A 27,785-nucleotide genomic window follows, 5' to 3' on the forward strand; every position below is an offset into this window, starting at 1 on the left:
GATGAAATATCCGTAAATCAAAGACCTGGCCCTTCACTGTGGGTTCTTTACAGGCCGGTGGCAAACTGGTACGCGACAGAGGTGGTGACGAGATTCAACGAACATTGAAAAACTCAGCTGCAAATTACAAGGTTAGTAAGCTTTATTTATACTTTTGGGGAATAGCACCTGTATGATTACATTAAATAAGGAGTGAGTGATCTGTGTGTCTGCATTGCATGATGAAAGGAGTGAAGCACCTGTAAGTCTGCATTACATGATGAAATGAGGAATACACCTGTATGTCTGCATTGCATGATGGAATAAGGGACACAATTGGGTGTTGGCATTAAATGAGGAAACATTGATGTGAGAGTGAAAGGCGGGAGCAAGTAGATGATTTTAATGCACTCTGGGTGTTAGACGCTGAAATTGGTGAATGTTATAGCTGGTGACCTGGCTTCAGAAGTTCGCGTGGAGAAAACGGTTTTAAAGGGAATCAATTATTCTGCGCGAATGGAAAGCAGGAATCAGTTGTAAATTCAAAAGGATACGAATTCGAAAGAGATGCAGGGTCCGAAACGACCCTGGGCAACTGTGGCCACTGCATAAAACTAAACTAAGGCTTATGGTGAGACCTGATAACGTAGTAAAAGGGTCAAGAGTCCATAGGGGGATAGTCGGTACCTAAAGATAGTTTATTTAGGTCTGATATCTATGGGAGAAGAGAAACCTAATATGGCGGAGTGAGAAACAGATATTATTGTCAAGAGTTACATGAAGCAACAGATAAATAGGCTGTTAACTAGGGCTTTACGGCCCCTGGAAAATAGTTTATAGTTGCATATGTATGCGACCTAATGTCCGATCAAGAGTCCCCTCTATAGATAAAGTTTCGAGAGAGTGATTATGCTGGGATGAGTGATTGCATGTGAGGAGAATCCAGTCAACAATCGCGAAAAAAAGAAAAAAAAAGGCAGTAAAACCTAAAAATAAAACGGGTTGCGGTGTTTGTCTATACATGAGTCAGTATCGGTGTGGGGGATCAATCATTCTAGCAGAATAACTCTATATTGATAATTAAGGAAATTAATGGGTGTTACACAGAGGATATATTGATAAAGTCGAGAGAAGGACTGAGTATGTCTTCTACGCGTGAGATAGAATCAATGTGTCATGATAATTATTCTCCAAAATCTAGGTTAATAACGGAAAAAGATAATTAGTTACGTGTGCGAAAGATATATTGATAAAGTCAAGAGTCGCAGGGAACGACAGGAAAATAAGTATAACTTATAGTCGTATATGTGAGATAAATAATATGTCAGGAAGCATGCGAATAATAATTCTAAAATTCTAGATTAATAACAGTAAATAGCATACATAAAGATTAACAACGAGTAGACACTGATTGTATTTGATCCAGAGTTTTATAAATTAAAGCACATAGTTTAAGTTTCTTACGAATAATCCTTCTAAAATTCTAGATTGGGAGAAGAAGCAGAATAAATACGAGTGTACTTTAACAACATGGGTAGTAAATCCTCTAAGGAGATCCCGGTATTGACGGGAGATGAACGTTTTATGCTGGGAAAAGATAAGAGGAACATTTATTTTGGGCCGAAATGGAGGAAGATGGATGTTTAAATGTTGATAGATTGGAATCACTGGTAAAACAAATATTTATTATAAGCATTTTTACCAGCATGATTTAATGGTTAAAAAAAATTCAAGCAGGATAGTATCTTTTTAATACTTTTTTTGGGCAAAGTGTTAACTACATCGGCACAATAGTTGAACTACCCACTGTGTCCAGTTGATAGCAACAAACACAGACAACTGGGACATCAGGCATAGAACACCTTAGTATTGGTTATAAAACATTTATTGATTTGAATGAAAGTGGGGAAAGTCAGTCTAGCATTACACCATGAATGTTTGTTCCTAGGGAGTGTAGATCAGATGTACAGTACCAGGGACTACTGTAGTTGCACCATTTCATTTTTGAACCCCCATGTGTTTTCCTTGAGGTGAGCACAAATGGGAAAAGCACACTAGATGTACAGCCAGCTGTAGATCTCTTTTCCCCACATGGCAACTTTGACTGGCTTCACAAGAAAGCAGGTTTGAAATTAATTTAGAATGCATAGTTTTCTGTATCCATCTTCCAATTAGGTGGGGTATAACTACCTCTTATACCGGTATACAAAACAATCACTAAAACAAAGTGCCAAGTCAGTAGGTAAGATGAGAACATCTTTGGCAGGTCATTCAAATCCATCCCAAAATATTTCTGTTCCCTTGTAAAATAGCATATTCCTAGCCTTCTGTAAGAACTTCTTGCATCCTCCTACCTACTGGAAAGAACCTCCACCAATGAATATGAAAGCACCTAGATTACAATACATATTGAATTGAAATCTATTTGAGTAGTTCTGTTCACAGTTGATGGACTAGCTATATTTGTGACAATACCGGACTCCTTCCTTTAGAAGAATAGGAACTTTAGGGTTAACTATCACACCACCTGTCCTGACCTTTGGGGTTACAGACAACTTCACGCATACTCAAGTGTGCGCACAGGAAGACACCACCTTCAGTTTACAAAAACTACATCTCAACTACACAGCATATAAATACCAGTCAGAGAGTTAGGTTTTCATGTCTTCAGATTAATCAGAAAGCTAGTCTTAGAATAAAAACCTAAGAGAATCAACCCCCCAGGCTGTAGCTACTGGACGGAGTCTCTGAGGGAGCCTGTCAGTCAGGAGATTTCCCTGTGTTACTGACAGGGGCTGTCATTGGCTAAGTCACCAACACTCATTGTTGGGTCAAAGGTAGATAGGGTCATCATCCATGGTGTTTCTATGGAGACAGACCCCCCCCCCCCCCCTCACTGCATGATGAAGCCAGTTCGGGGGGGCAGGCATGGAGAGGTGGGGTGTTGCTGGGGAATGTAGGGGCTGCTGGGGTAGCCTGGAGGACCCTGGCTGGGGAAAGGCATGGCGGGATAGGGGGCGACTTGGTATGACAGGCCGCTGTGCTGAGGGGAGGGAGGAGGGGCGGCTCGCGTAGATTGGGGGGAGAGGGCTCCATTGGTGTAGGGGGTAGAGGGGAAGTCCTGGGGTCGACTGGGCTGCGTAGGGGTCTGCTGGGGTCTAGTGAGACCCTTCAGCACCAGCTCTCGGAGTTTGTCAATCTTTACACGGCGCACATGAGCAAGATGGCGTCTCCGCTGATAGTCGTCAATAAAGCAGTCCAGAGGCAGCTCTCCATCCAGAAACGAGTCTGCCATGTTCTACACAGGGACATCAAAGCAGGGTTATATTCACACAAGCATACACACCAACACAAAATATCCTAGAGAGTGAGTATTCTTATGCGTGTAGGAGTGTGTACATGTCTATGAGTGTATTCTAGTGTAGGTGTAGTTGTGAATGTATTGGTATGTGTGCCACCTCAGTCTCCTCTTCTATCTTGGCTCCCTCAGCTTGCAGCAGAGCCAGCAGAATGTCCAGAGAGCTGTTCCCTGAACCATGGTCTGAGAGAAAGATGAGGGAGAAATGGTTAGAATACATTAAAACACTAAGCATCACAGTGAATGACTGTCCTGAACCTAAGTCGTGACTTGATCCCTGGGGCAGAACATCAATGTAATGGGACTGAATACAGTAGCTGGGGCATTCAGAGGATACTAAGCAGCACTGAGTACAGGAAAGCCTATCAGGTAACAGCTGTCTGACAGGGTAGTCACTAGATGGCCATGCTAGAATGGACAGAGAAAATTGTTGTCACGGTACCAGTGGCGTAAAGTGCTTAAGTAAAAATACTTTAAAGTACCACTTAAGTAGTTTTTTTTGAGAATCTGTACTTTACTATTTATATTTTTGACAAATTTTACTTTACTACATTCCTAAAGAAAATATTGGACTTTTTACTCCATACCTTTTCCCTGACACCCAGGTTACTCATTACATTTTGAATGCTTAGCAGGACAGGAAAATTGTCAAATTCACGCACTTATCAAGAGAACACGTGGTCATCTACTGCCTCTGGCGGAATCACTAAACACAAATGCATCTTTTGTAAATAATGTCTGAGTGTTGGAGTGAGCCCCTGGCTAGCCGTACATTTTCTAAATGGAAATTGGTGCCGTCTGCTTTCCTTAATTAAAGGAATTTTTTATTATTTATACTTTTACTTTTGATACTTCAGTATATTTAACACCAAATACTTTCCCTCAAGTAGTATTTTACTGGCTGACTTTTACTTGATTAACTTTCTTTTAAAGGATCTATACTATGGATGCACGATATATTGATGAACATATCGGAATCGGCCGATATTAGCTAAAAATGCCAACATCGGTATCGGCCCGATGTCTAGTTTAACGCCGATGTGCAAAACCAATGTCAAAGCTGATGTGCATACCTATATAACATAGGTACATGACATAATGACGCTACACGTGCAACACACCATTCCTAACCTAGCCCACAATGTCTGCTGTGTGGATCAAGCAGTCAACAAGTTGAGCAGTCATTTGAAAGAGTAAGAACATTTCAGCGAGACAACTCGCAGGCGAAATCCATTAACGCCAAGATAATGGAATTCATTGTCCTTGACAATTAATTAACCGTTCTCTGTCGTGGGTGATGTTGGCTTTCACGACTGGTCAAGCAATAGTACACACTACCAAGTGTGCTATTTTTCAGATGTTGCCCTACCGGAGTTACACAGTAATAGCGTGACTGCTATTAGCTTCACAACATACTATGGAATGCCGTTTGGGTCTTTGCATGTCAAAAAAAGATAAACATCAAACAACCTTACTTGAAGCGTTAAATAAGCTTTTCATTTGACACATCAAATAACACAGTTCTATTATAGAATGTTGTGTGTTCTGAATTTGCACGTGCAAGCCAAACGCCACCACTACTATCAGTAACACTGTCAAAGCTGTACAAAAAAGTCTGCAAACAATACCGCGTTGGTAATTAGGCATTATTTGTTCGACCACAACTTCTGGGGTAGCTAGCTTTAGCTGATACTAAGCTAGCACCAATACAACCAGCCTGAAAACAATGACCAGTAGAAACTGCAGTCATTTTCATTATTCTTAGCAATGATTTAGGAATCCTTGTGAGTAAGTATTAGCTAGGTAGCCACTTGTTGTTCGCCTATTGAAATTGAACTTCAGTTCATGAAAATAAATAGCTAGCCAGCTACTTAACCCTGTTGCCCAAAGCTAACGTTATAAGCAGCCAGCTAGCTTCATATGGCTAATGAGGCTCAACCGGACCTGGTTATGTTTTGTGAAGGTAGCCACAATAAGGATGAGGTACAATAGTGGAATTTGCAGTTGGCCTTCAAAATAAAAGTATCTCTTTGAAAGTGATGCAGAAGGTTACAATTTGTGGAACCATGCCATATTTAGACAAGGTAATGTTAAAAAAAGGTTGTAATGTGAAGCAATGAAATGGAGTATCAGTCTACTCGGTGACACCCAGAGAACACAACTGTGAAGAGTTTAAGCAAATATTAGCATTGTAGCTCTTATCTCAGGACTCTCACTGTGAAATCACCTCCCCAGTCAGCATATTGTGTGTATTGACATTCATATTGCTCGGTACAGCTTTACCGAATGATTGGGGATCAATGAAATGGGGTATCAGTCTACTCAATACCCAAGATATTTTTCCCAACGTCCTCAGAGTTATCAGACTCCAAAACACCCACGCAGTATTGTTTTTCCTCTGGAATAGTGTTCAATACACATAGGTTGACAATAAATGTGGCTCAATTCACTGTTGTTACAGAGTCCTGCAATAAGAGCTATGACGCTAATGTTCTCTGGGTGTCACTGAGTAGACTGATACCCCATGTCATTGATCCACAATCCATAGGTAAGGCTGTACAGTGAAATAAGCATGCCCCCAATGCAATTCTGAAGTATAATACATCCAGTGTGATTTCAATAGATTTGTCAAATTAACAAAATTGTCTTTTGTTGATTTTATATAACAACATTCCAACCTCGTTTAGCATGATCTATTCCAATTATGGCATAATTATACTATTTGTATTCATTTGCATCACTGTCAATGACTTTTATTTTGAAGGCTAACCACAATGTCCACTTGTGGTTAATCCTTATTGTGGCTAGCTTCACATAGATGGGTCCGAGCACCATTAATAAATAAGAACAGCTTTACCAGCATCAAAGCATACGTATCGATGAAGCGTTGTGACATGAAATACGAGCGGTAGTGTAATCAATGTGTAATAACTATGTAAAAAAAAAAATATGAACGTGTTAAATTATTATGTGAAGTGCAGTCATATTCCGGTCATGATTGGTCAAATAGTGTTATTTGACACGTCAAATGTACTTTTTGACAAGCAAAGACCCAAACGGCATTCCATGGAAATCCTGGTTGAGAATGAAATTAATGAACAACTAAACAGCAAATAGGTTTTGATTATATTTTACTGGTAAGGGGGACATACGTAAATGCCAACAAAATAACTTTTTGGTCAGTGTGGTGTGTGTGTGTGTGTGTGTGTGTGTGTGTGTAACCTTTTATTTAATTAGTCAGTTAAGAACAAATTCTTATTTACATTGACGGCCTACCCCGGCCAAACCCGGACGACGCTGGGCCAATTGTGCGCCGGCCTATGGGACTCCCAATCATAGCCGGATGTGATAGAGACGGGATTCGAACCAGGGACTTTAGTGACGCCTCTTGCACTGAGATGCAGTAACTTAGACCGCTGCGTCCACGTGTGTGTGTTAACTATTAAACCGTACTAGAATGCTTAAAAGGCAGCAAAAATTATAAATATCGGTAAGGTTGGTGGTGGAAACTGTGGTTAGAAAGGCACTGTGCTTCCCTTCTTTCTAGTGTGGCCATGTAGTGACAACCCGACTGACAGAGGACCCGTATCTAGAACAACCAGACTGACAGAGGACCCGTATCTAGAACAACCCGACTGACAGAGGACCCGTATCTAGAACAACCCGACTGACAGAGGACCCGTATCTAGAACAACCCGACTGACAGAGGAGCAGTATCTAGAACAACCCGACTGACAGAGGAGCAGTATCTGGAACAACCCCACTGACAGAGGACCCGTATCTAGAACAACCCGACTGACAGAAGAGCAGTATCTGGAACAACCCCACTGACAGAGGACCAGTATCTAGAACAACCCGACTGACAGAGGACCAGTATCTAGAACAACCCCACTGACAGAGGACCAGTATCTAGAACAACCCGACTGACAGAGGACCAGTATCTAGAACAACCCGAATGACAGAGGACCAGTATCTAGAACAACCCCACTGACAGAGGACCAGTATCTAGAACAACCCCACTGACAGAGGACCAGTATCTAGAACAACCCCACTGACAGAGGAGCAGTATCTGGAACAACCCGACTGACAAAGGAGCAGTATCTGGAACAACCCGACTGACAGAGGAGCAGTATCTGGAACAACCCGACTGACAGAGGAGCAGTATCTGGAACAACCCGACTGACAGAGGAGCAGTATCTGGAACAACCCGACTGACAGAGGACCAGTATCTGGAACAACCCGACTGACAGAGGACCAGTATCTGGAAAAACCCGACTGACAGAGGACCAGTATCTAGAACAACCCGACTGACAGAGGACCAGTATCCAGTAACAATCCCACTGACAGAGGACCAGTATCCAGTAACAACCCCACTGACAGAGGACCAGTATCCAGTAACAACCCCACTGACAGAGGACCAGTATCCAGTAACAACCCCACTGACAGAGGACCAGTATCCAGTAACAACCCCACTGACAGAGGACCAGTATCCAGTAACAACCCCACTGACAGAGGACCAGTATCCAGTAACAATCCCACTGACAGAGGACCAGTATCCAGTAACAACCCCACTGACAGAGGAGCAGTATCCAGTAACAACCCCACTGACAGAGGACCAGTATCCAGTAACAACCCCACTGACAGAGGACCAGTATCCAGTAACAACCCCACTGACAGAGGACCAGTATCCAGTAACAACCCCACTGACAGAGGACCAGCATCCAGTAACAACCCCACTGACAGAGGACCAGTATCCAGTAACAACCCCACTGACAGAGGACCAGTATCCAGTAACAACCCCACTGACAGAGGACCAGTATCCAGTAACAACCCCACTGACAGAGGACCAGTATCCAGTAACAACCCCACTGACAGAGGACCAGTATCCAGTAACAACCCCACTGACAGAGGACCAGTATTCAGTATCAACCCCACTGACAGAGGACCAGTATCCAGTAACAACCCCACTGACAGAGGACCAGTATCCAGTAACAACCCCACTGACAGAGGACCAGTATCAACCCCACTGACAGAGGACCAGTATCAACCCCACTGACAGAGGACCAGTATCAACCCCACTGACAGAGGACCAGCATCAACCCCACTGACAGAGGACCAGTATCAACCCCACTGACAGAGGACCAGTATCAACCCCACTGACAGAGGACCAGTATCAACCCCACTGACAGAGGACCAGTATCAACCCCACTGACAGAGGACCAGTATCAACCCCACTGACAGAGGACCAGTATCAACCCCACTGACAGAGGACCAGTATCCAGTAACAACCCTATTGACAGAGGACCAGTATCCAGTAACAACCCCACTGACAGAGGACCAGTATCCAGTAACAACCCCACTGACAGAGGACCAGTATCCAGTAACAACCCCACTGACAGAGGACCAGTATCCAGTATCAACCCTACTGACAGAGGACCAGTATCCAGTATCCAGTATCAACCCCATTGACAGAGGACCAGTATCCAGTAACAATCCCACTGACAGAGGACCAGTATCCAGTATCAACCCCACTGACAGAGGACCAGTAACAACCCCACTGACAGAGGACCAGTATCCAGTAACAACCCCACTGACAGAGGACCAGTATCCAGTAACAACCCCACTGACAGAGGACCAGTATCCAGTAACAACCCCACTGACAGAGGCCCAGTATCCAGTAACAACCCCACTGACAGAGGACCAGCATCCAGTAACAATCCCACTGACAGAGGACCAGTATCCAGTATCAACCCCACTGACAGAGGACCAGTATCCAGTATCAACCCCACTGACAGAGGACCAGTATCAACCCCACTGACAGAGGACCAGTATCCAGTATCAACCCCACTGACAGAGGACCAGCATCCAGTAACAACCCCACTGAAAGAGGACCAGTATCCAGTAACAACCCCACTGACAGAGGACCAGCATCCAGTAACAACCCCACTGACAGAGGACCAGTATCAACCCCACTGACAGAGGACCAGTAACAACCTCACTGACAGAGGACCAGTATCCAGTAACAACCCCACTGACAGAGGACCAGTATCCAGTAACAACCCCACTGACAGAGGACCAGTATCCAGTAACAACCCCACTGACAGAGGACCAGCATCCAGTAACAACCCCACTGACAGAGGACCAGTATCCAGTAACAACCTCACTGACAGAGGACCAGTATCCAGTAACAACCCCACTGACAGAGGACCAGTATCCAGTAACAACCCCACTGACAGAGGACCAGTATCCAGTATCAACCCCACTGACAGAGGACCAGTATCCAGTATCAACCCCACTGACAGAGGACCAGTATCCAGTATCAACCCCATTGACAGAGGACCAGCATCCAGTAACAACCCCACTGACAGAGGACCAGTCCAGTACAACCCCACTGACAGAGGACCAGTATCCAGTAACAACCCCACTGACAGAGGACCAGTATCCAGTAACAACCCCACTGACAGAGGACCAGTATCCAGTAACAACCCCACTGACAGAGGACCAGTATCCAGTAACAACCCCACTGACAGAGGACCAGTATCCAGTAACAACCCCACTGACAGAGGACCAGTATCCAGTAACAACCCCACTGACAGAGGACCAGTATCCAGTAACAACCCCACTGACAGAGGCCCAGTATCCAGTAACAACCCCACTGACAGAGGACCAGTATCCAGTAACAACCCCACTGACAGAGGCCCAGTATCCAGTAACAACCCCACTGACAGAGGACCAGTATCCAGTAACAACCCCACTGACAGAGGACCAGTATCCAGTATCAACCCCACTGACAGAGGACCAGTATCCAGTATCAACCCCACTGACAGAGGACCAGTAACAACCCCACTGACAGAGGACCAGTATCCAGTAACAACCCCACTGACAGAGGACCAGTATCCAGTAACAACCCCACTGACAGAGGACCAGTATCCAGTAACAACCCCACTGACAGAGGACCAGTATCCAGTAACAACCCCACTGACAGAGGACCAGTATCCAGTAACAACCCCACTGACAGAGGACCAGTATCCAGTAACAACCCCACTGACAGAGGACCAGTATCCAGTAACAACCCCACTGACAGAGGACCAGTATCAACCCCACTGACAGAGGACCAGTATCAACCCCACTGACAGAGGACCAGCCAGTATCAACCCCACTGACAGAGGACCAGTATCAACCCCACTGACAGAGGACCAGTATCCAGTAACAACCCCACTGACAGAGGACCAGTATCCAGTAACAACCCCACTGACAGAGGACCAGTATACAACCCCACTGACAGAGGACCAGTATCAACCCCACTGACAGAGACCAGTATCAACCCCACTGACAGAGGACCCGTATCAACCCCACTGACAGAGGACCAGTATCAACCCCACTGACAGAGGACCAGTAACAACCCCACTGACAGAGGACCAGTATCCAGTAACAACCCCACTGACAGAGGACCAGTATCCAGTAACAACCCCACTGACAGAGGACCAGTATCCAGTAACAACCCCACTGACAGAGGACCAGTATCCAGTATCAACCCCACTGACAGAGGACCAATATCAACCCCACTGACAGAGGACCAGTATCAACCCCACTGACAGAGGACCAGTATCAACCCCACTGACAGAGGACCAGTATCAACCCCACTGACAGAGGACCAGTATCAACCCCACTGACAGAGGACCAATATCTAGAACAACCCGACTGACAGAGGACCAGCATCCAGTAACAACCCCACTGACAGAGGACCAGTATCCAGTAACAACCCCACTGACAGAGGACCAGTATCCAGTACAACCCCACTGACAGAGGACCAGTATCCAGTAACAACCCCACTGACAGAGGACCAGTATCCAGTAACAACCCCACTGACAGAGGACCAGTATCCAGTAACAACCCCACTGACAGAGGACCAGCATCCAGTAACAACCCCACTGACAGAGGACCAGTATCCAGTAACAACCCTCACTGACAGAGGACCAGTATCCAGTAACAACCCCACTGACAGAGGACCAGTATCCAGTAACAACCCCACTGACAGAGGACCAGTATCCAGTAACAACCCCACTGACAGAGGACCAGTATCCAGTATCAACCCCACTGACAGAGGACCAGTCATCCAGTATCAACCCCATTGACAGAGGACCAGTATCCAGTAACAACCCCACTGACAGAGGACCAGTATCCAGTATCAACCCCACTGACAGAGGACCAGTATCCAGTATCAACCCCACTGACAGAGGACCAGTATCAACCCCACTGACAGAGGACCAGTAACAAGCCCACTGACAGAGGACCAGTATCCAGTAACAACCCCACTGACAGAGGACCAGTATCCAGTAACAACCCCACTGACAGAGGCCCAGTATCCAGTAACAACCCCACTGACAGAGGCCCAGTATCCAGTAACAACCCCACTGACAGAGGACCAGCATCCAGTAACAATCCCACTGACAGAGGACCAGTATCCAGTATCAACCCCACTGACAGAGGACCAGTATCCAGTATCAACCCCACTGACAGAGGACCAGTAACAACCCCACTGACAGAGGACCAGTATCCAGTAACAACCCCACTGACAGAGGACCAGTATCAACCCCACTGACAGAGGACCAGTATCAACCCCACTGACAGAGGAGCAGTATCCAGTAACAACCCCACTGACAGAGGACCAGTATCCAGTAACAACCCCACTGACGGAGGACCAGTATCCAGTAACAACCCCACTGACAGAGGACCAGTATCCAGTATCAACCCCACTGACAGAGGACCAGTATCCAGTAACAACCCCACTGACAGAGGACCAGTATCCAGTAACAACCCCACTGACAGAGGACCAGTATCCAGTAACAACCCCACTGACAGAGGACCAGTATCCAGTAACAACCCCACTGACAGAGGACCAGTATCCAGTAACAACCCCACTGACAGAGGACCAGTATCCAGTAACAACCCCACTGACAGAGGACCAGTATCCAGTAACAACCCCACTGACAGAGGACCAGTATCCAGTAACAACCCCACTGACAGAGGACCAGTATCAACCCCACTGACAGAGGACCAGTATCCAGTATCAACCCCACTGACAGAGGACCAGTATCAACCCCACTGACAGAGGACCAGTATCCAGTAACAACCCCACTGACAGAGGACCAGTATCCAGTAACAACCCCACTGACAGAGGACCAGTATCCAGTATCAACCCCACTGACAGAGGACCAGTATCCAGTAACAACCCCACTGACAGAGAACCAGTATCAACCCCACTGACAGAGGACCAGTATCAACCCCACTGACAGAGGACCAGTAACAACCCCACTGACAGAGGACCAACATCCAGTAACAATCCCACTGACAGAGGACCAGTATCCAGTATCAACCCCACTGACAGAGGACCAGTATCCAGTAACAACCCCACTGACAGAGGACCAGTATCCAGTAACAACCCCACTGACAGAGGACCAGTATCAACCCCACTGACAGAGGACCAGTATCCAGTAACAACCCCACTGACAGAGGACCAGTATCCAGTAACAACCCCACTGACAGAGGACCAGTATCAACCCCACTGACAGAGGACCAGTATCAACCCCACTGACAGAGGACCAGTATCAACCCCACTGACAGAGGACCAATATCTAGAACAACCCGACTGACAGAGGACCAGCATCCAGTAACAACCCCACTGACAGAGGACCAGTATCCAGTATCAACCCCACTGACAGAGGACCAGCATCCAGTAACAAGCCCACTGACAGAGGACCAGTATCTAGTAACAACCCCACTGACAGAGGACCAGCATCCAGTAACAACCCCACTGACAGAGGACCAGTATCCAGTACAACCCCACTGACAGAGGACCAGTAACAACCCCACTGACAGAGGACCAGTATCCAGTAACAACCCCACTGACAGAGGACCAGTATCCAGTAACAACCCCACTGACAGAGGACCAGTATCCAGTAACAACCCCACTGACAGAGGACCAGTATCCAGTAACAACCCCACTGACAGAGGACCAGTATCCAGTAACAACCCCACTGACAGAGGACCAGTATCCAGTATCAACCCCACTGACAGAGGACCAGTATCCAGTATCAACCCCACTGACAGAGGACCAGTATCCAGTATCAACCCCACTGACAGAGGACAAGTAACAAGCCCACTGACAGAGGACCAGTATCCAGTAACAACCCCACTGACAGAGGACCAGTATCCAGTAACAACCCCACTGACAGAGGACCAGTATCCAGTAACAACCCCACTGACAGAGGACCAGTATCCAGTAACAACCCCACTGACAGAGGACCAGTATCCAGTAACAACCCCACTGACAGAGGACCAGTATCAACCCCACTGACAGAGGACCAGTATCAACCCCACTGACAGAGGACCAGTATCAACCCCACTGACAGAGGACCAGTCATCAACCCCACTGACAGAGGACCAGTATCAACCCCACTGACAGAGGACCAGCATCAACCCCACTGACAGAGGACCAGTATCAACCCCACTGACAGAGGACCAGTATCAACCCCACTGACAGAGGACCAGTATCAACCCCACTGACAGAGGACCAGTATCAACCCCACTGACAGAGGACCAGTATCAACCCCACTGACAGAGGACCAGTATCAACCCCACTGACAGAGGACCAGTATCAACCCCACTGACAGAGGACCAGTATCCAGTAACAACCCCACTGACAGAGGACCAGTATCCAGTAACAACCCCACTGACAGAGGACCAGCATCCAGTAACAACCCCACTGACAGAGGACCAGTAACAACCCCACTGACAGAGGACCAGTATCAACCCCACTGACAGAGGACCAGTATCAACCACACTGACAGAGGACCAGTAACAACCCCACTGACAGAGGACCAGTATCAACCCCACTGACAGAGGACCAGTATCCAGTAACAACCCCACTGACAGAGGACCAGCATCCAGTATCAACCCCACTGACAGAGGACCAGTATTCAGTATCAACCCCACTGACAGAGGACCAGTATCCAGTATCAACCCCACTGACAGAGGACCAGTATCCGGTATCAACCCCACTGACAGAGGACCAGTATCCAGTATCAACCCCACTGACAGAGGACCAGCATCCAGTAACAACCCCACTGACAGAGGACCAGTATCCAGTAACAACCCCACTGACAGAGGACCAGCATCCAGTAACAACCCCACTGACAGAGGACCAGTATCCAGTAACAACCCCACTGACAGAGGACCAGTATCCAGTATCAACCCCACTGACAGAGGACCAGTATCAACCCCACTGACAGAGGACCAGTATCAACCCCACTGACAGAGGACCAGTATCAACCCCACTGACAGAGGACCAGTATCAACCCCACTGACAGAGGACCAGTATCAACCCCACTGACAGAGGACCAGTATCAACCCCACTGACAGAGGACCAGTATCAACCCCACTGACTGAGGACCAGTATCAACCCCAATGACAGAGGACCAGTATCAACCCCACTGACAGAGGACCAGTATCAACCCCACTGACAGAGGACCAGTATCAACCCCACTGACAGAGGACCAGTATCAACCCCACTGACAGAGGACCAGTACCCAGTAACAACCCCACTGACAGAGGACCAGTATCTAGAACAACCCGACTGACAGAGGACCAGCATCCAGTAACAACCCCACTGACAGAGGACCAGCATCCAGTAACAACCCCACTGACAGAGGACCAGTATCCAGTAACAACCCCACTGACAGAGGACCAGTATCCAGTAACAACCCCACTGACAGAGGACCAGTATCCAGTAACAACCCCACTGACAGAGGACCAGTATCAACCCCACTGACAGAGGACCAGTATCCAGTATCAACCCCACTGACAGAGGACCAGTAACAACCCCACTGACAGAGGACCAGTATCAACCCCATTGACAGAGGACCAGTATCCAGTATCAACCCCACTGACAGAGGACCAGTATCCAGTAACAATCCCACTGACAGAGGACCAGCATCCAGTAACAATCCCACTGACAGAGGACCAGTATCCAGTATCAACCCCACTGACAGAGGACCAGCATCCAGTAACAACCCCACTGACAGAGGACCAGCATCCAGTAACAATCCCACTGACAGAGGACCAGTATCAACCCCACTGACAGAGGACCAATATCAACCCCACTGACAGAGGACCAATATCAACCCCACTGACAGAGGACCAGTATCAACCCCACTGACAGAGGACCAGTATCAACCCCACTGACAGAGGACCAGTATCAACCCCACTGACAGAGGACCAGTATCAACCCCACTGACAGAGGACCAGTATCAACCCCACTGACAGAGGACCAGTATCAACCCCACTGACAGAGGACCAGTATCCAGTATCAACCCCACTGACAGAGGACCAGTATAAACCCCACTGACAGAGGACCAGTATCCAGTAACAACCCGACTGACAGAGGACCAGTATCCAGTATCAACCCCACTGACAGAGGACCAGTATCCAGTAACAACCCCACTGACAGAGGACCAGCATCCAGTAACAACCCCACTGACAGAGGACCAGTATCAACCCCACTGACAGAGGACCAGTATCCAGTATCAACCCCACTGACAGAGGACCAGTATCCAGTAACAACCCCACTGACAGAGGACCAGCATCCAGTAACAACCCCACTGACAGAGGACCAGTATCAACCCCACTGACAGAGGACCAGTATCCAGTAACAACCCGACTGACAGAGGACCAGCATCCAGTAACAACCCCACTGACAGAGGACCAGCATCCAGTAACAACCCCACTGACAGAGGACCAGTATCCAGTAACAACCCCACTGACAGAGGACCAGTATCCAGTAACAACCCCACTGACAGAGGACCAGTATCCAGTAACAACCTCACTGACAGAGGACCAGTATCCAGTAACAACCCCACTGACAGAGGACCAGTATAAACCCCACTGACAGAGGACCAGTATAAACCCCACTGACAGAGGACCAGTATCCAGTAACAACCCGACTGACAGAGGACCAGCATCCAGTAACAACCCCACTGACAGAGGACCAGCATCCAGTAACAACCCCACTGACAGAGGACCAGTATCCAGTAACAACCCCACTGACAGAGGACCAGTATCCAGTAACAACCCCACTGACAGAGGACCAGTATCCAGTAACAACCCCACTGACAGAGGACCAGTATCCAGTAACAACCCCACTGACAGAGGACCAGTATCAACCCCACTGACAGAGGACCAGTATCCAGTAACAATCCCACTGACAGAGGACCAGCATCCAGTAACAATCCCACTGACAGAGGACCAGTATCCAGTATCAACCCCACTGACATAGGACCAGTAACAACCCCACTGACAGAGGACCAGTATCCAGTAACAACCCCACTGACAGAGGTCCAGTATCCAGTAACAACCCCACTGACAGAGGACCAGTATCCAGTAACAACCCCACTGACAGAGGACCAGTATCCAGTAACAACCCCACTGACAGAGGACCAGTATCCAGTAACAACCCCACTGACAGAGGACCAGTATCCAGTAACAACCCCACTGACACAGGACCAGTATCCAGTAACAACCCCACTGACAGAGGACCAGTATCCGGTAACAACCCCACTGACAGAGGACCAGTATCCAGTAACAACCCCACTGACAGAGGACCAGTAACAACCCCACTGACAGAGGACCAGTATCCATTAACAACCCCACTGACAGAGGACCAGTATCCGGTAACAACCCCACTGACAGAGGACCAGTATCCAGTAACAACCCCACTGACAGAGGACCAGTATCCAGTAACAACCCCACTGACAGAGGACCAGTATCCAGTAACAACCCCACTGACAGAGGACCAGTATCCAGTAACAACCCCACTGACAGAGGACCAGTATCCAGTAACAACCCCACTGACAGAGGACCAGTATCCAGTAACAACCCCACTGACAGAGGACCAGTATCAACCCCACTGACAGAGGACCAGTATCCAGTATCAACCCCACTGACAGAGGACCAGTATCAACCCCACTGACAGAGGACCAGTATCCAGTAACAACCCCACTGACAGAGGACCAGTATCCAGTAACAACCCCACTGACAGAGGACCAGTATCCAGTAACAACCCCACTGACAGAGGACCAGCATCCAGTAACAATGCCACTGACAGAGGACCAGCATCCAGTAACAATCCCACTGACAGAGGACCAGCATCCAGTAACAATCCCACTGACAGAGGACCAGTATCCAGTAACAACCCCACTGACAGAGAACCAGTATCAACCCCACTGACAGAGGACCAGTTTCAACCCCACTGACAGAGGACCAGTAACAACCCCACTGACAGAGGACCAGCATCCAGTAACAACCACACTGACAGAGGACCAGTATCCAGTATCAACCCCACTGACAGAGGACCAGTATCCAGTAACAACCCCACTGACAGAGGACCAGTATCCAGTATCAACCCCACTGACAGAGGACCAGTATCAACCCCACTGACAGAGGACCAGTATCAACCCCACTGACAGAGGACCAGTATCAACCCCACTGACAGAGGACCAGTATCAACCCCACTGACAGAGGACCAGTATCAACCCCACTGACAGAGGACCAATATCTAGAACAACCCGACTGACAGAGGACCAGCATCCAGTAACAACCCCACTGACAGAGGACCAGTATCCAGTAACAACCCCACTGACAGAGGACCAGTATCCAGTATCAACCCCACTGACAGAGGACCAGCATCCAGTAACAAGCCCACTGACAGAGGACCAGTATCCAGTATCAACCCCACTGACAGAGGACCAGTAACAACCCCACTGACAGAGGACCAGTATCCAGTAACAACCCCACTGACAGAGGACCAGTATCCAGTAACAACCCCACTGACAGAGGACCAGTATCCAGTAACAACCCCACTGACAGAGGACCAGTATCCAGTATCAACCCTACTGACAGAGGACCAGTATCCAGTATCCAGTATCAACCCCATTGACAGAGGACCAGTATCCAGTAACAATCCCACTGACAGAGGACCAGTATCCAGTATCAACCCCACTGACAGAGGACCAGTATCCAGTATCAACCCCACTGACAGAGGACCAGTATCAACCCCACTGACAGAGGACCAGTAACAAGCCCACTGACAGAGGACCAGTATCCAGTAACAACCCCACTGACAGAGGACCAGTATCCAGTAACAACCCCACTGACAGAGGCCCAGTATCCAGTAACAACCCCACTGACAGAGGCCCAGTATCCAGTAACAACCCCACTGACAGAGGACCAGCATCCAGTAACAACCCCACTGACAGAGGACCAGTATCCAGTATCAACCCCACTGACAGAGGACCAGTATCCAGTATCAACCCCACTGACAGAGGACCAGTAACAACCCCACTGACAGAGGACCAGTATCCAGTAACAACCCCACTGACAGAGGACCAGTATCAACCCCACTGACAGAGGACCAGTATCAACCCCACTGACAGAGGAGCAGTATCCAGTAACAACCCCACTGACAGAGGACCAGTATCCAGTAACAACCCCACTGACGGAGGACCAGTATCCGGTAACAACCCCACTGACATAGGACCAGTATCCATTAACAACCCCACTGACAGAGGACCAGTATCCATTAACAACCCCACTGACAGAGGACCAGTATCCATTAACAACCCCACTGACAGAGGACCAGTATCCGGTAACAACCCCACTGACAGAGGACCAGTATCCAGTAACAACCCCACTGACAGAGGACCAGTATCCAGTAACAACCCCACTGACAGAGGACCAGTATCCAGTAACAACCCCACTGACAGAGGACCAGTATCCAGTAACAACCCCACTGACAGAGGACCAGTATCCAGTAACAACCCCACTGACAGAGGACCAGTATCAACCCCACTGACAGAGGACCAGTATCCAGTATCAACCCCACTGACAGAGGACCAGTATCAACCCCACTGACAGAGGACCAGTATCCAGTAACAACCCCACTGACAGAGGACCAGTATCCAGTATCAACCCCACTGACAGAGGACCAGTATCCAGTATCAACCCCACTGACAGAGGACCAGTATCCAGTAACAACCCCACTGACAGAGAACCAGTATCAACCCCACTGACAGAGGACCAGTATCAACCCCACTGACAGAGGACCAGTAACAACCCCACTGACAGAGGACCAACATCCAGTAACAATCCCACTGACAGAGGACCAGTATCCAGTATCAACCCCACTGACAGAGGACCAGTATCCAGTAACAACCCCACTGACAGAGGACCAGTATCCAGTATCAACTCCACTGACAGAAGACCAATATCAACCCCACTGACAGAGGACCAGTATCCAGTAACAACCCCACTGACAGAGGACCAGTATCCAGTAACAACCCCACTGACAGAGGACCAGTATCAACCCCACTGACAGAGGACCAGTATCAACCCCACTGACAGAGGACCAGTATCAACCCCACTGACAGAGGACCAATATCTAGAACAACCCGACTGACAGAGGACCAGCATCCAGTAACAACCCCACTGACAGAGGACCAGTATCCAGTATCAACCCCACTGACAGAGGACCAGCATCCAGTAACAAGCCCACTGACAGAGGACCAGTATCTAGTAACAACCCCACTGACAGAGGACCAGCATCCAGTAACAACCCCACTGACAGAGGACCAGTATCCAGTATCAACCCCACTGACAGAGGACCAGTAACAACCCCACTGACAGAGGACCAGTATCCAGTAACAACCCCACTGACAGAGGACCAGTATCCAGTAACAACCCCACTGACAGAGGACCAGTATCCAGTAACAACCCCACTGACAGAGGACCAGTATCCAGTAACAACCCCACTGACAGAGGACCAGTATCCAGTAACAACCCCACTGACAGAGGACCAGTATCCAGTATCAACCCCACTGACAGAGGACCAGTATCCAGTATCAACCCCACTGACAGAGGACAAGTAACAAGCCCACTGACAGAGGACCAGTATCCAGTAACAACCCCACTGACAGAGGACCAGTATCCAGTAACAACCCCACTGACAGAGGACCAGTATCCAGTAACAACCCCACTGACAGAGGACCAGTATCCAGTAACAACCCCACTGACAGAGGACCAGTATCCAGTAACAACCCCACTGACAGAGGACCAGTATCCAGAACAACCCCACTGACAGAGGACCAGTATCAACCCCACTGACAGAGGACCAGTATCAACCCCACTGACAGAGGACCAGTATCAACCCCACTGACAGAGGACCAGTATCAACCCCACTGACAGAGGACCAGTATCAACCCCACTGACAGAGGACCAGTATCAACCCCACTGACAGAGGACCAGTATCAACCCCACTGACAGAGGACCAGTATCAACCCCACTGACAGAGGACCAGTATCAACCCCACTGACAGAGGACCAGTATCAACCCCACTGACAGAGGACCAGTATCTAGAACAACCCGACTGACAGAGGACCAGTATCAACCCCACTGACAGAGGACCAGTATCAACCCCACTGACAGAGGACCAGTATCAACCCCACTGACAGAGGACCAGTATCCAGTAACAACCCCACTGACAGAGGACCAGTATCCAGTAACAACCCCACTGACAGAGGACCAGCTATCAACCCCAATGACAGAGGACCAGTATCAACCCCAATGACAGAGGACCAGTATCAACCCCACTGACAGAGGACCAGTATCCAGTATCAACCCCAATGACAGAGGACCAGTATCAACCCCACTGACAGAGGACCAGTATCCAGTAACAACCCCACTGACAGAGGACCAGTATCCAGTAACAACCCCAATGACAGAGGACCAGTATCAACCCCACTGACAGAGGACCAGTATCCAGTATCAACCCCACTGACAGAGGACCAGCATCCAGTAACAACCCCACTGACAGAGGACCAGTATCCAGTAACAACCCCACTGACAGAGGACCAGTATCCAGTAACAACCCCACTGACAGAGGACCAGTATCCAGTAACAACCCCACTGACAGAGGACCAGTATCCAGTATCAACCCCACTGACAGAGGACCAGTATCAACCCCACTGACAGAGGACCAGTATCAACCCCACTGACAGAGGACCAGTATCAACCCCACTGACAGAGGACCAGTATCAACCCCACTGACAGAGGACCAGCATCCAGTAACAATCCCACTGACAGAGGACCAGTATCCAGTATCAACCCCACTGACAGAGGACCTGTATCCAGTATCAACCCCACTGACAGAGGACCAGTAACAACCCCACTGACAGAGGACCAGTAACAACCCCACTGACAGAGGACCAGTATCCAGTAACAACCCCACTGACAGAGGACCAGTATCCAGTAACAACCCCACTGACAGAGGACCAGCATCCAGTAACAACCCCACTGACAGAGGACCAGCATCCAGTAACAACCCCACTGACAGAGGACCAGTATCCAGTAACAACCCCACTGACAGAGGACCAGTATCCAGTAACAACCCCACTGACAGAGGACCAGTATCCAGTAACAACCCCACTGACAGAGGACCAGTAACAACCCCACTGACAGAGGACCAGTATCCAGTACAACCCCACTGACAGAGGACCAGTATCCAGTAACAACCCCACTGACAGAGGACCAGTATCAACCCCACTGACAGAGGACCAGTATCAACCCCACTGACAGAGGACCAGATATCAACCCCACTGACAGAAGACCAATATCTAGAACAACCCGACTGACAGAGGACCAGTATCCAGTATCAACCCCACTGACAGAGGACCAGCATCCAGTAACAACCCCACTGACAGAGGACCAGCATCCAGTAACAACCCCACTGACAGAGGACCAGTATCAACCCCACTGACAGAGGACCAGTATCAACCCCACTGACAGAGGACCAGTATCAACCCCACTGACAGAGGACCAGTATCAACCCCACTGACAGAGGACCAGTATCAACCCCACTGACAGAGGACCAGTATCAACCCCACTGACAGAGGACCAGTATCAACCCCACTGACAGAGGACCAGTATCAACCCGACTGACAGAGGACCAGTATCAACCCCACTGACAGAGGACCAGTATCCAGTAACAACCCGACTGACAGAGGACCAGTATCCAGTAACAACCCGACTGACAGAGGACCCGCATCCAGTAACAACCCCACTGACAGAGGACCAGTAACAACCCGACTGACAGAGGACCAGTATCCAGTAACAACCCCACTGACAGAGGACCAGTATCCAGTAACAACCCCACAGACAGAGGACCAGTATCAACCCCAATGACAGAGGACCAGTATCAACCCCACTGACAGAGGACCAGTATCAACCCCACTGACAGAGGACCAGTATCAACCCCACTGACAGAGGACCAGTATCAACCCCACTGACAGAGGACCAGTATCCAGTAACAACCCCACTGACAGAGGACCAGTATCCAGTAACAACCCCACTGACAGAGGACCAGTATCCAGTAACAACCCCACTGACAGAGGACCAGTATCCAGTAACAACCCCAATGACAGAGGACCAGTATCAACCCCACTGACAGAGGACCAGTATCCAGTAACAACCCCACTGACAGAGGACCAGTATCCAGTAACAACCCCACTGACAGAGGACCAGTATCCGAACCCCAACTGACAGAGGACCAGTATCCAGTAACAACCCCACTGACAGAGGACCAGTATCCAGTAACAACCCCACTGACAGAGGACCAGTATCAACCCCACTGACAGAGGACCAGTATCCAGTAACAACCCCACTGACAGAGGACCAGTATCAACCCCACTGACAGAGGACCAGTATCCAGTAACAATCCCACTGACAGAGGACCAGCATCCAGTAACAATCCCACTGACAGAGGACCAGTATCCAGTATCAACCCCACTGACAGAGGACCAGTAACAACCCCACTGACAGAGGACCAGTAACAACCCCACTGACAGAGGACCAGTATCCAGTAACAACCCCACTGACAGAGGACCAGTATCCAGTAACAACCCCACTGACAGAGGACCAGTATCCAGTAACAACCCCACTGACAGAGGACCAGTATCCAGTAACAACCCCACTGACAGAGGACCAGTATCCAGTATCAACCCCACTGACAGAGGACCAGTATCCAGTAACAACCCCACTGACAGAGGACCAGTATCCAGTAACAACCCCACTGACAGAGGACCAGTATCAACCCCAATGACAGAGGACCAGTATCCAGTAACAACCCCACTGACAGAGGACCAGTATCCAGTAACAACCCCACTGACAGAGGACCAGTATCAACCCCACTGACAGAGGACCAGTATCCAGTAACAACCCCACTGACAGAGGACCAGTATCAACCCCAATGACAGAGGACCAGTATCCAGTAACAACCCCACTGACAGAGGACCAGTATCCAGTAACAACCCCACTGACAGAGGACCAGTATCAACCCCACTGACAGAGGACCAGTATCCAGTAACAACCCCACTGACAGAGGACCAGTATCAACCCCACTGACAGAGGACCAGCATCCAGTAACAATCCCACTGACAGAGGACCAGTATCCAGTATCAACCCCACTGACAGAGGACCTGTATCCAGTATCAACCCCACTGACAGAGGACCAGTAACAACCCCACTGACAGAGGACCAGTATCCAGTAACAACCCCACTGACAGAGGACCAGTATCAACCCCAATGACAGAGGACCAGTATCCAGTAACAACCCCACTGACAGAGGACCAGTATCCAGTAACAACCCCACTGACAGAGGACCAGTATCAACCCCACTGACAGAGGACCAGTATCCAGTAACAACCCCACTGACAGAGGACCAGTATCAACCCCACTGACAGAGGACCAGCATCCAGTAACAATCCCACTGACAGAGGACCAGTATCCAGTATCAACCCCACTGACAGAGGACCTGTATCCAGTATCAACCCCACTGACAGAGGACCAGTAACAACCCCACTGACAGAGGACCAGTAACAACCCCACTGACAGAGGACCAGTATCCAGTAACAACCCCACTGACAGAGGACCAGTATCCAGTAACAACCCCACTGACAGAGGACCAGCATCCAGTAACAACCCCACTGACAGAGGACCAGTATCCAGTATCAACCCCACTGACAGAGGACCAGCATCCAGTAACAACCCCACTGACAGAGGACCAGTATCCAGTATCAACCCCACTGACAGAGGACCAGTATCCAGTAACAACCCCACTGACAGAGGACCAGTATCCAGTAACAACCCCACTGACAGAGGACCAGTAACAACCCCACTGACAGAGGACCAGTATCCAGTAACAACCCCACTGACAGAGGACCAGTATCAACCCCACTGACAGAGGACCAGTATCAACCCCACTGACAGAGGACCAGTATCAACCCCACTGACAGAGGACCAATATCAACCCCACTGACAGAAGACCAATATCTAGAACAACCCGACTGACAGAGGACCAGTATCCAGTATCAACCCCACTGACAGAGGACCAGCATCCAGTAACAACCCCACTGACAGAGGACCAGCATCCAGTAACAACCCCACTGACAGAGGACCAGTATCCAGTAACAACCCCACTGACAGAGGACCAGTATCCAGTAACAACCCCACTGACAGAGGACCAGCATCCAGTATCAACCCCACTGACAGAGGACCAGTATCCAGTAACAACCCCACTGACAGAGGACCAGCATCCAGTAACAACCCCACTGACAGAGGACCAGTATCCAGTATCAACCCCACTGACAGAGGACCAGTATCCAGTAACAACCCCACTGACAGAGGACCAGTATCCAGTAACAACCCCACTGACAGAGGACCAGTATCCAGTAACAACCCCACTGACAGAGGACCAGTATCCAGTAACAATCCCACTGACAGAGGACCAGTATCCAGTAACAACCCCATTGACAGAGGACCAGTATCTAGGAACAACAAGTGACTGAACTGGCTAGACCAGACAGACATGTAGAGAATAGTCAGCTACCAACACAGAGAGAGAAAGACTAGTCTTTCAGATAGCAGAGTGCACTGAGTGAGATGTAGACAGAAAGACACTGGTATACAGGCACACTGTCCTTAGTAGTGTGAACTAGCTAGGTGTCTCATCAAGTGTGGACTAGCTCGGGCTGTTACAGAGTGTGGACTTTCTAGGACTCGGTAATGTGGACCTGTTAGGGGTCTTACAGAGTGTGGACTTGCGTAGCTGGTAGTTGTCATAGAGCTCCTGTAGGTGGCGGTAGCGTGAGGTGAGCTGGTTCTTCTGAAGGTCCAGACTGGGCTGCAGTTGGAGGTTCTGTTCTGCCAGACTGATGTTACTGACCAGGGTCAGCTCCTTCACCTGCTGCACCTCACACATCTAACAGAGTCAAACACACAGCATACACACACACACACAGACGCACAGACAGACGCACACAAAGGAAGAGGGAAGGTGAGTTAGTATTTGAGACAATACACAAAGACAGAGACTGACTGACCCCCAGACTGTGATGTGTAGAGTAGGCCTATAGGCCAGGGACAAACCAGCTCAAAACCTAACCTCTTCAGATTAAATATGACTATATTTTAATGGAGGACAGTGATTACGCCATACATTTATAATGCCCTTCACCAAGCCTACAGATGTGAAATACCTGTAATAGGACCCATAGGCTATTATATCTACAGGACGCCACAGCAGAAGCAGAGCTCTTATCACTCTGAGGGCAGGGAAACCAATATGTTTTTTTGGGACCGATACCCGAATCTTGGAGGAGCAAAACTTACCGATATATCTGCCGACTGCCGATATACTGTTTTACAGCAGGGAAATTAAAGTGACATTTTTACACACTGAATTCTCCAAAAATACCATCCAAAGGAGCAATTGTCCAACTAATATGCTTCAAATGTTGATTACTTACATTGTGACAAATAATGACATGAAAATGCCCGCAAGTGTTCATATCAGCATTAGATCCCCTTTTTCATCCTATTGAATATCGGTTATCGATAGAATTATTGTCCGATACTGATACAGCGGTAAAAGGCCAATGTCGGCGAGCCAATATATAATTCGGGTTCTAGCTAAAACACAGCACTCAATCAAGATATCAGTACTAATGAACTAGGCTATAATGAATCATAAATAACATGGTCGGGATGAGACGCTGCCATGCTGGCACCAGCCCAGGGAAGACAGGCACTAGACAGCTCTCCAGCCGCAACCAGATTTGTATCTCTGCTCACAGGCTGTTCCTGTAAAGCTATTTCCACATTGGTGGGTAAGGACTAACAGTTCCACCAACGTCACAGACGTCATGGTTGGGAGTCTTGTATAAGCCACATACATGAATATACAAATACAGAAGGTGAAGAAGCCAGAAGCAAGTTGAGCTTTCCTAATACCTCAACTAGACAAGGCTAGCTAGAGATGGAGAGAGATGAGGCACAAAATACCAGTGCCAGAATGAATGTACACATGTCTGAAAACAACACTGACATAACCAAATGTCAATAGGCTGTGAGAGGTGCTTCTTGGTTAAGCATCGACCTTCGTAATAATCTGTGCGGTGCTGTGTGCTCAATGCATCAGAGTGTTGACTAAAGAGGTGTGCTGCACTGGAATATGGACTCCTTCGCCTAAGTTAGTCAATAGGAAAACCTCTCCCAACTTTTAACACCTTCCACATAGCTGATGACTGGCTGTCTTGTGCGGATCCTGTTCATTGAACAGGAAACAAAACAAACCAGATCATTTCAAATCTGTTCTCTGTTCCTAAACCCGAGTGTGTCCATTGCAATAATGGGAATCAGATGGCATTTGTGGCCTAATGCCAAACAATGACACTGCCATTTGTGGCATATGTACACAAACAGGGTTGACAATAAAAATATGGAAACAGCATGAGCATCCACTAAACAGGTGCCAAATGTTGAGTACAAGGAGCAAGCTTCTCTCATCTGTGGCAACGAGGCGGATGTTGATGAGCTGGCTCAATGCAAAACATGTTTGCATCTAGAAGGAAGCTGTGAATGAAGGACTGCCTGACAACAGTCATAAGTGCACAGCTACCTAGATATGTTGATGCTAGCTAGCGTTACTAGGGATAGCCAGCTAACGTTAGCTAGCTAGTTAGCGAAACACAAAGAGAACTTACCTCGTTCATTTCTTTGACAATAGAATTTAACTTTTCATCGTCTTCAAGCAACTCGTTTAACTGCGTCATGGTGAAAGAGCTGAATTTATCCGTGAATTCTGCCATTTGTCCTATGATGGTTCTCGTCTATCGATCAGTCTGGCTACAGTTCTTTCGGCTCAAAACGGATAAGTGTTTGGATCACAAACCGGAAATAGGGATGATTTCTGGCAAATCAGAAGGGAGTGTAATGTAATAGGACAATGACGTCATCCGCAATTGACGTCATTAAAAAAAAATTTTTTACTTTTGGGATTTCCACG

At 48.5% G+C, this 27,785-nt stretch overlaps 1 protein-coding gene across 1 annotated transcript; it reads right to left on the bottom strand.

Annotated features, from left to right (window-relative positions):
- Nucleotides 1-1,846: 1,846 nt before the first annotated feature.
- LOC106568542 (vacuolar protein sorting-associated protein 37B) lies at nucleotides 1,847-27,686 on the bottom strand. Its single transcript, XM_014138977.3, has 4 exons — nucleotides 27,484-27,686; nucleotides 25,529-25,700; nucleotides 3,438-3,520; nucleotides 1,847-3,277 (listed from the first exon to the last, which is right to left on the bottom strand). Exons 1-4 carry the CDS (start codon nucleotides 27,586-27,588, stop codon nucleotides 2,873-2,875), a joined length of 765 nt encoding a protein of 254 aa, XP_013994452.1. The 5' UTR covers nucleotides 27,589-27,686; the 3' UTR covers nucleotides 1,847-2,872.
- Nucleotides 27,687-27,785: the final 99 nt, after the last annotated feature.

The sequence above is a fragment of the Salmo salar genome, chromosome 01, assembly GCF_965601325.2.
Source record: "Salmo salar chromosome 01, fSalSal1, whole genome shotgun sequence".
In the NCBI taxonomy this organism is placed as follows: Eukaryota; Metazoa; Chordata; class Actinopteri; order Salmoniformes; family Salmonidae; genus Salmo; species Salmo salar.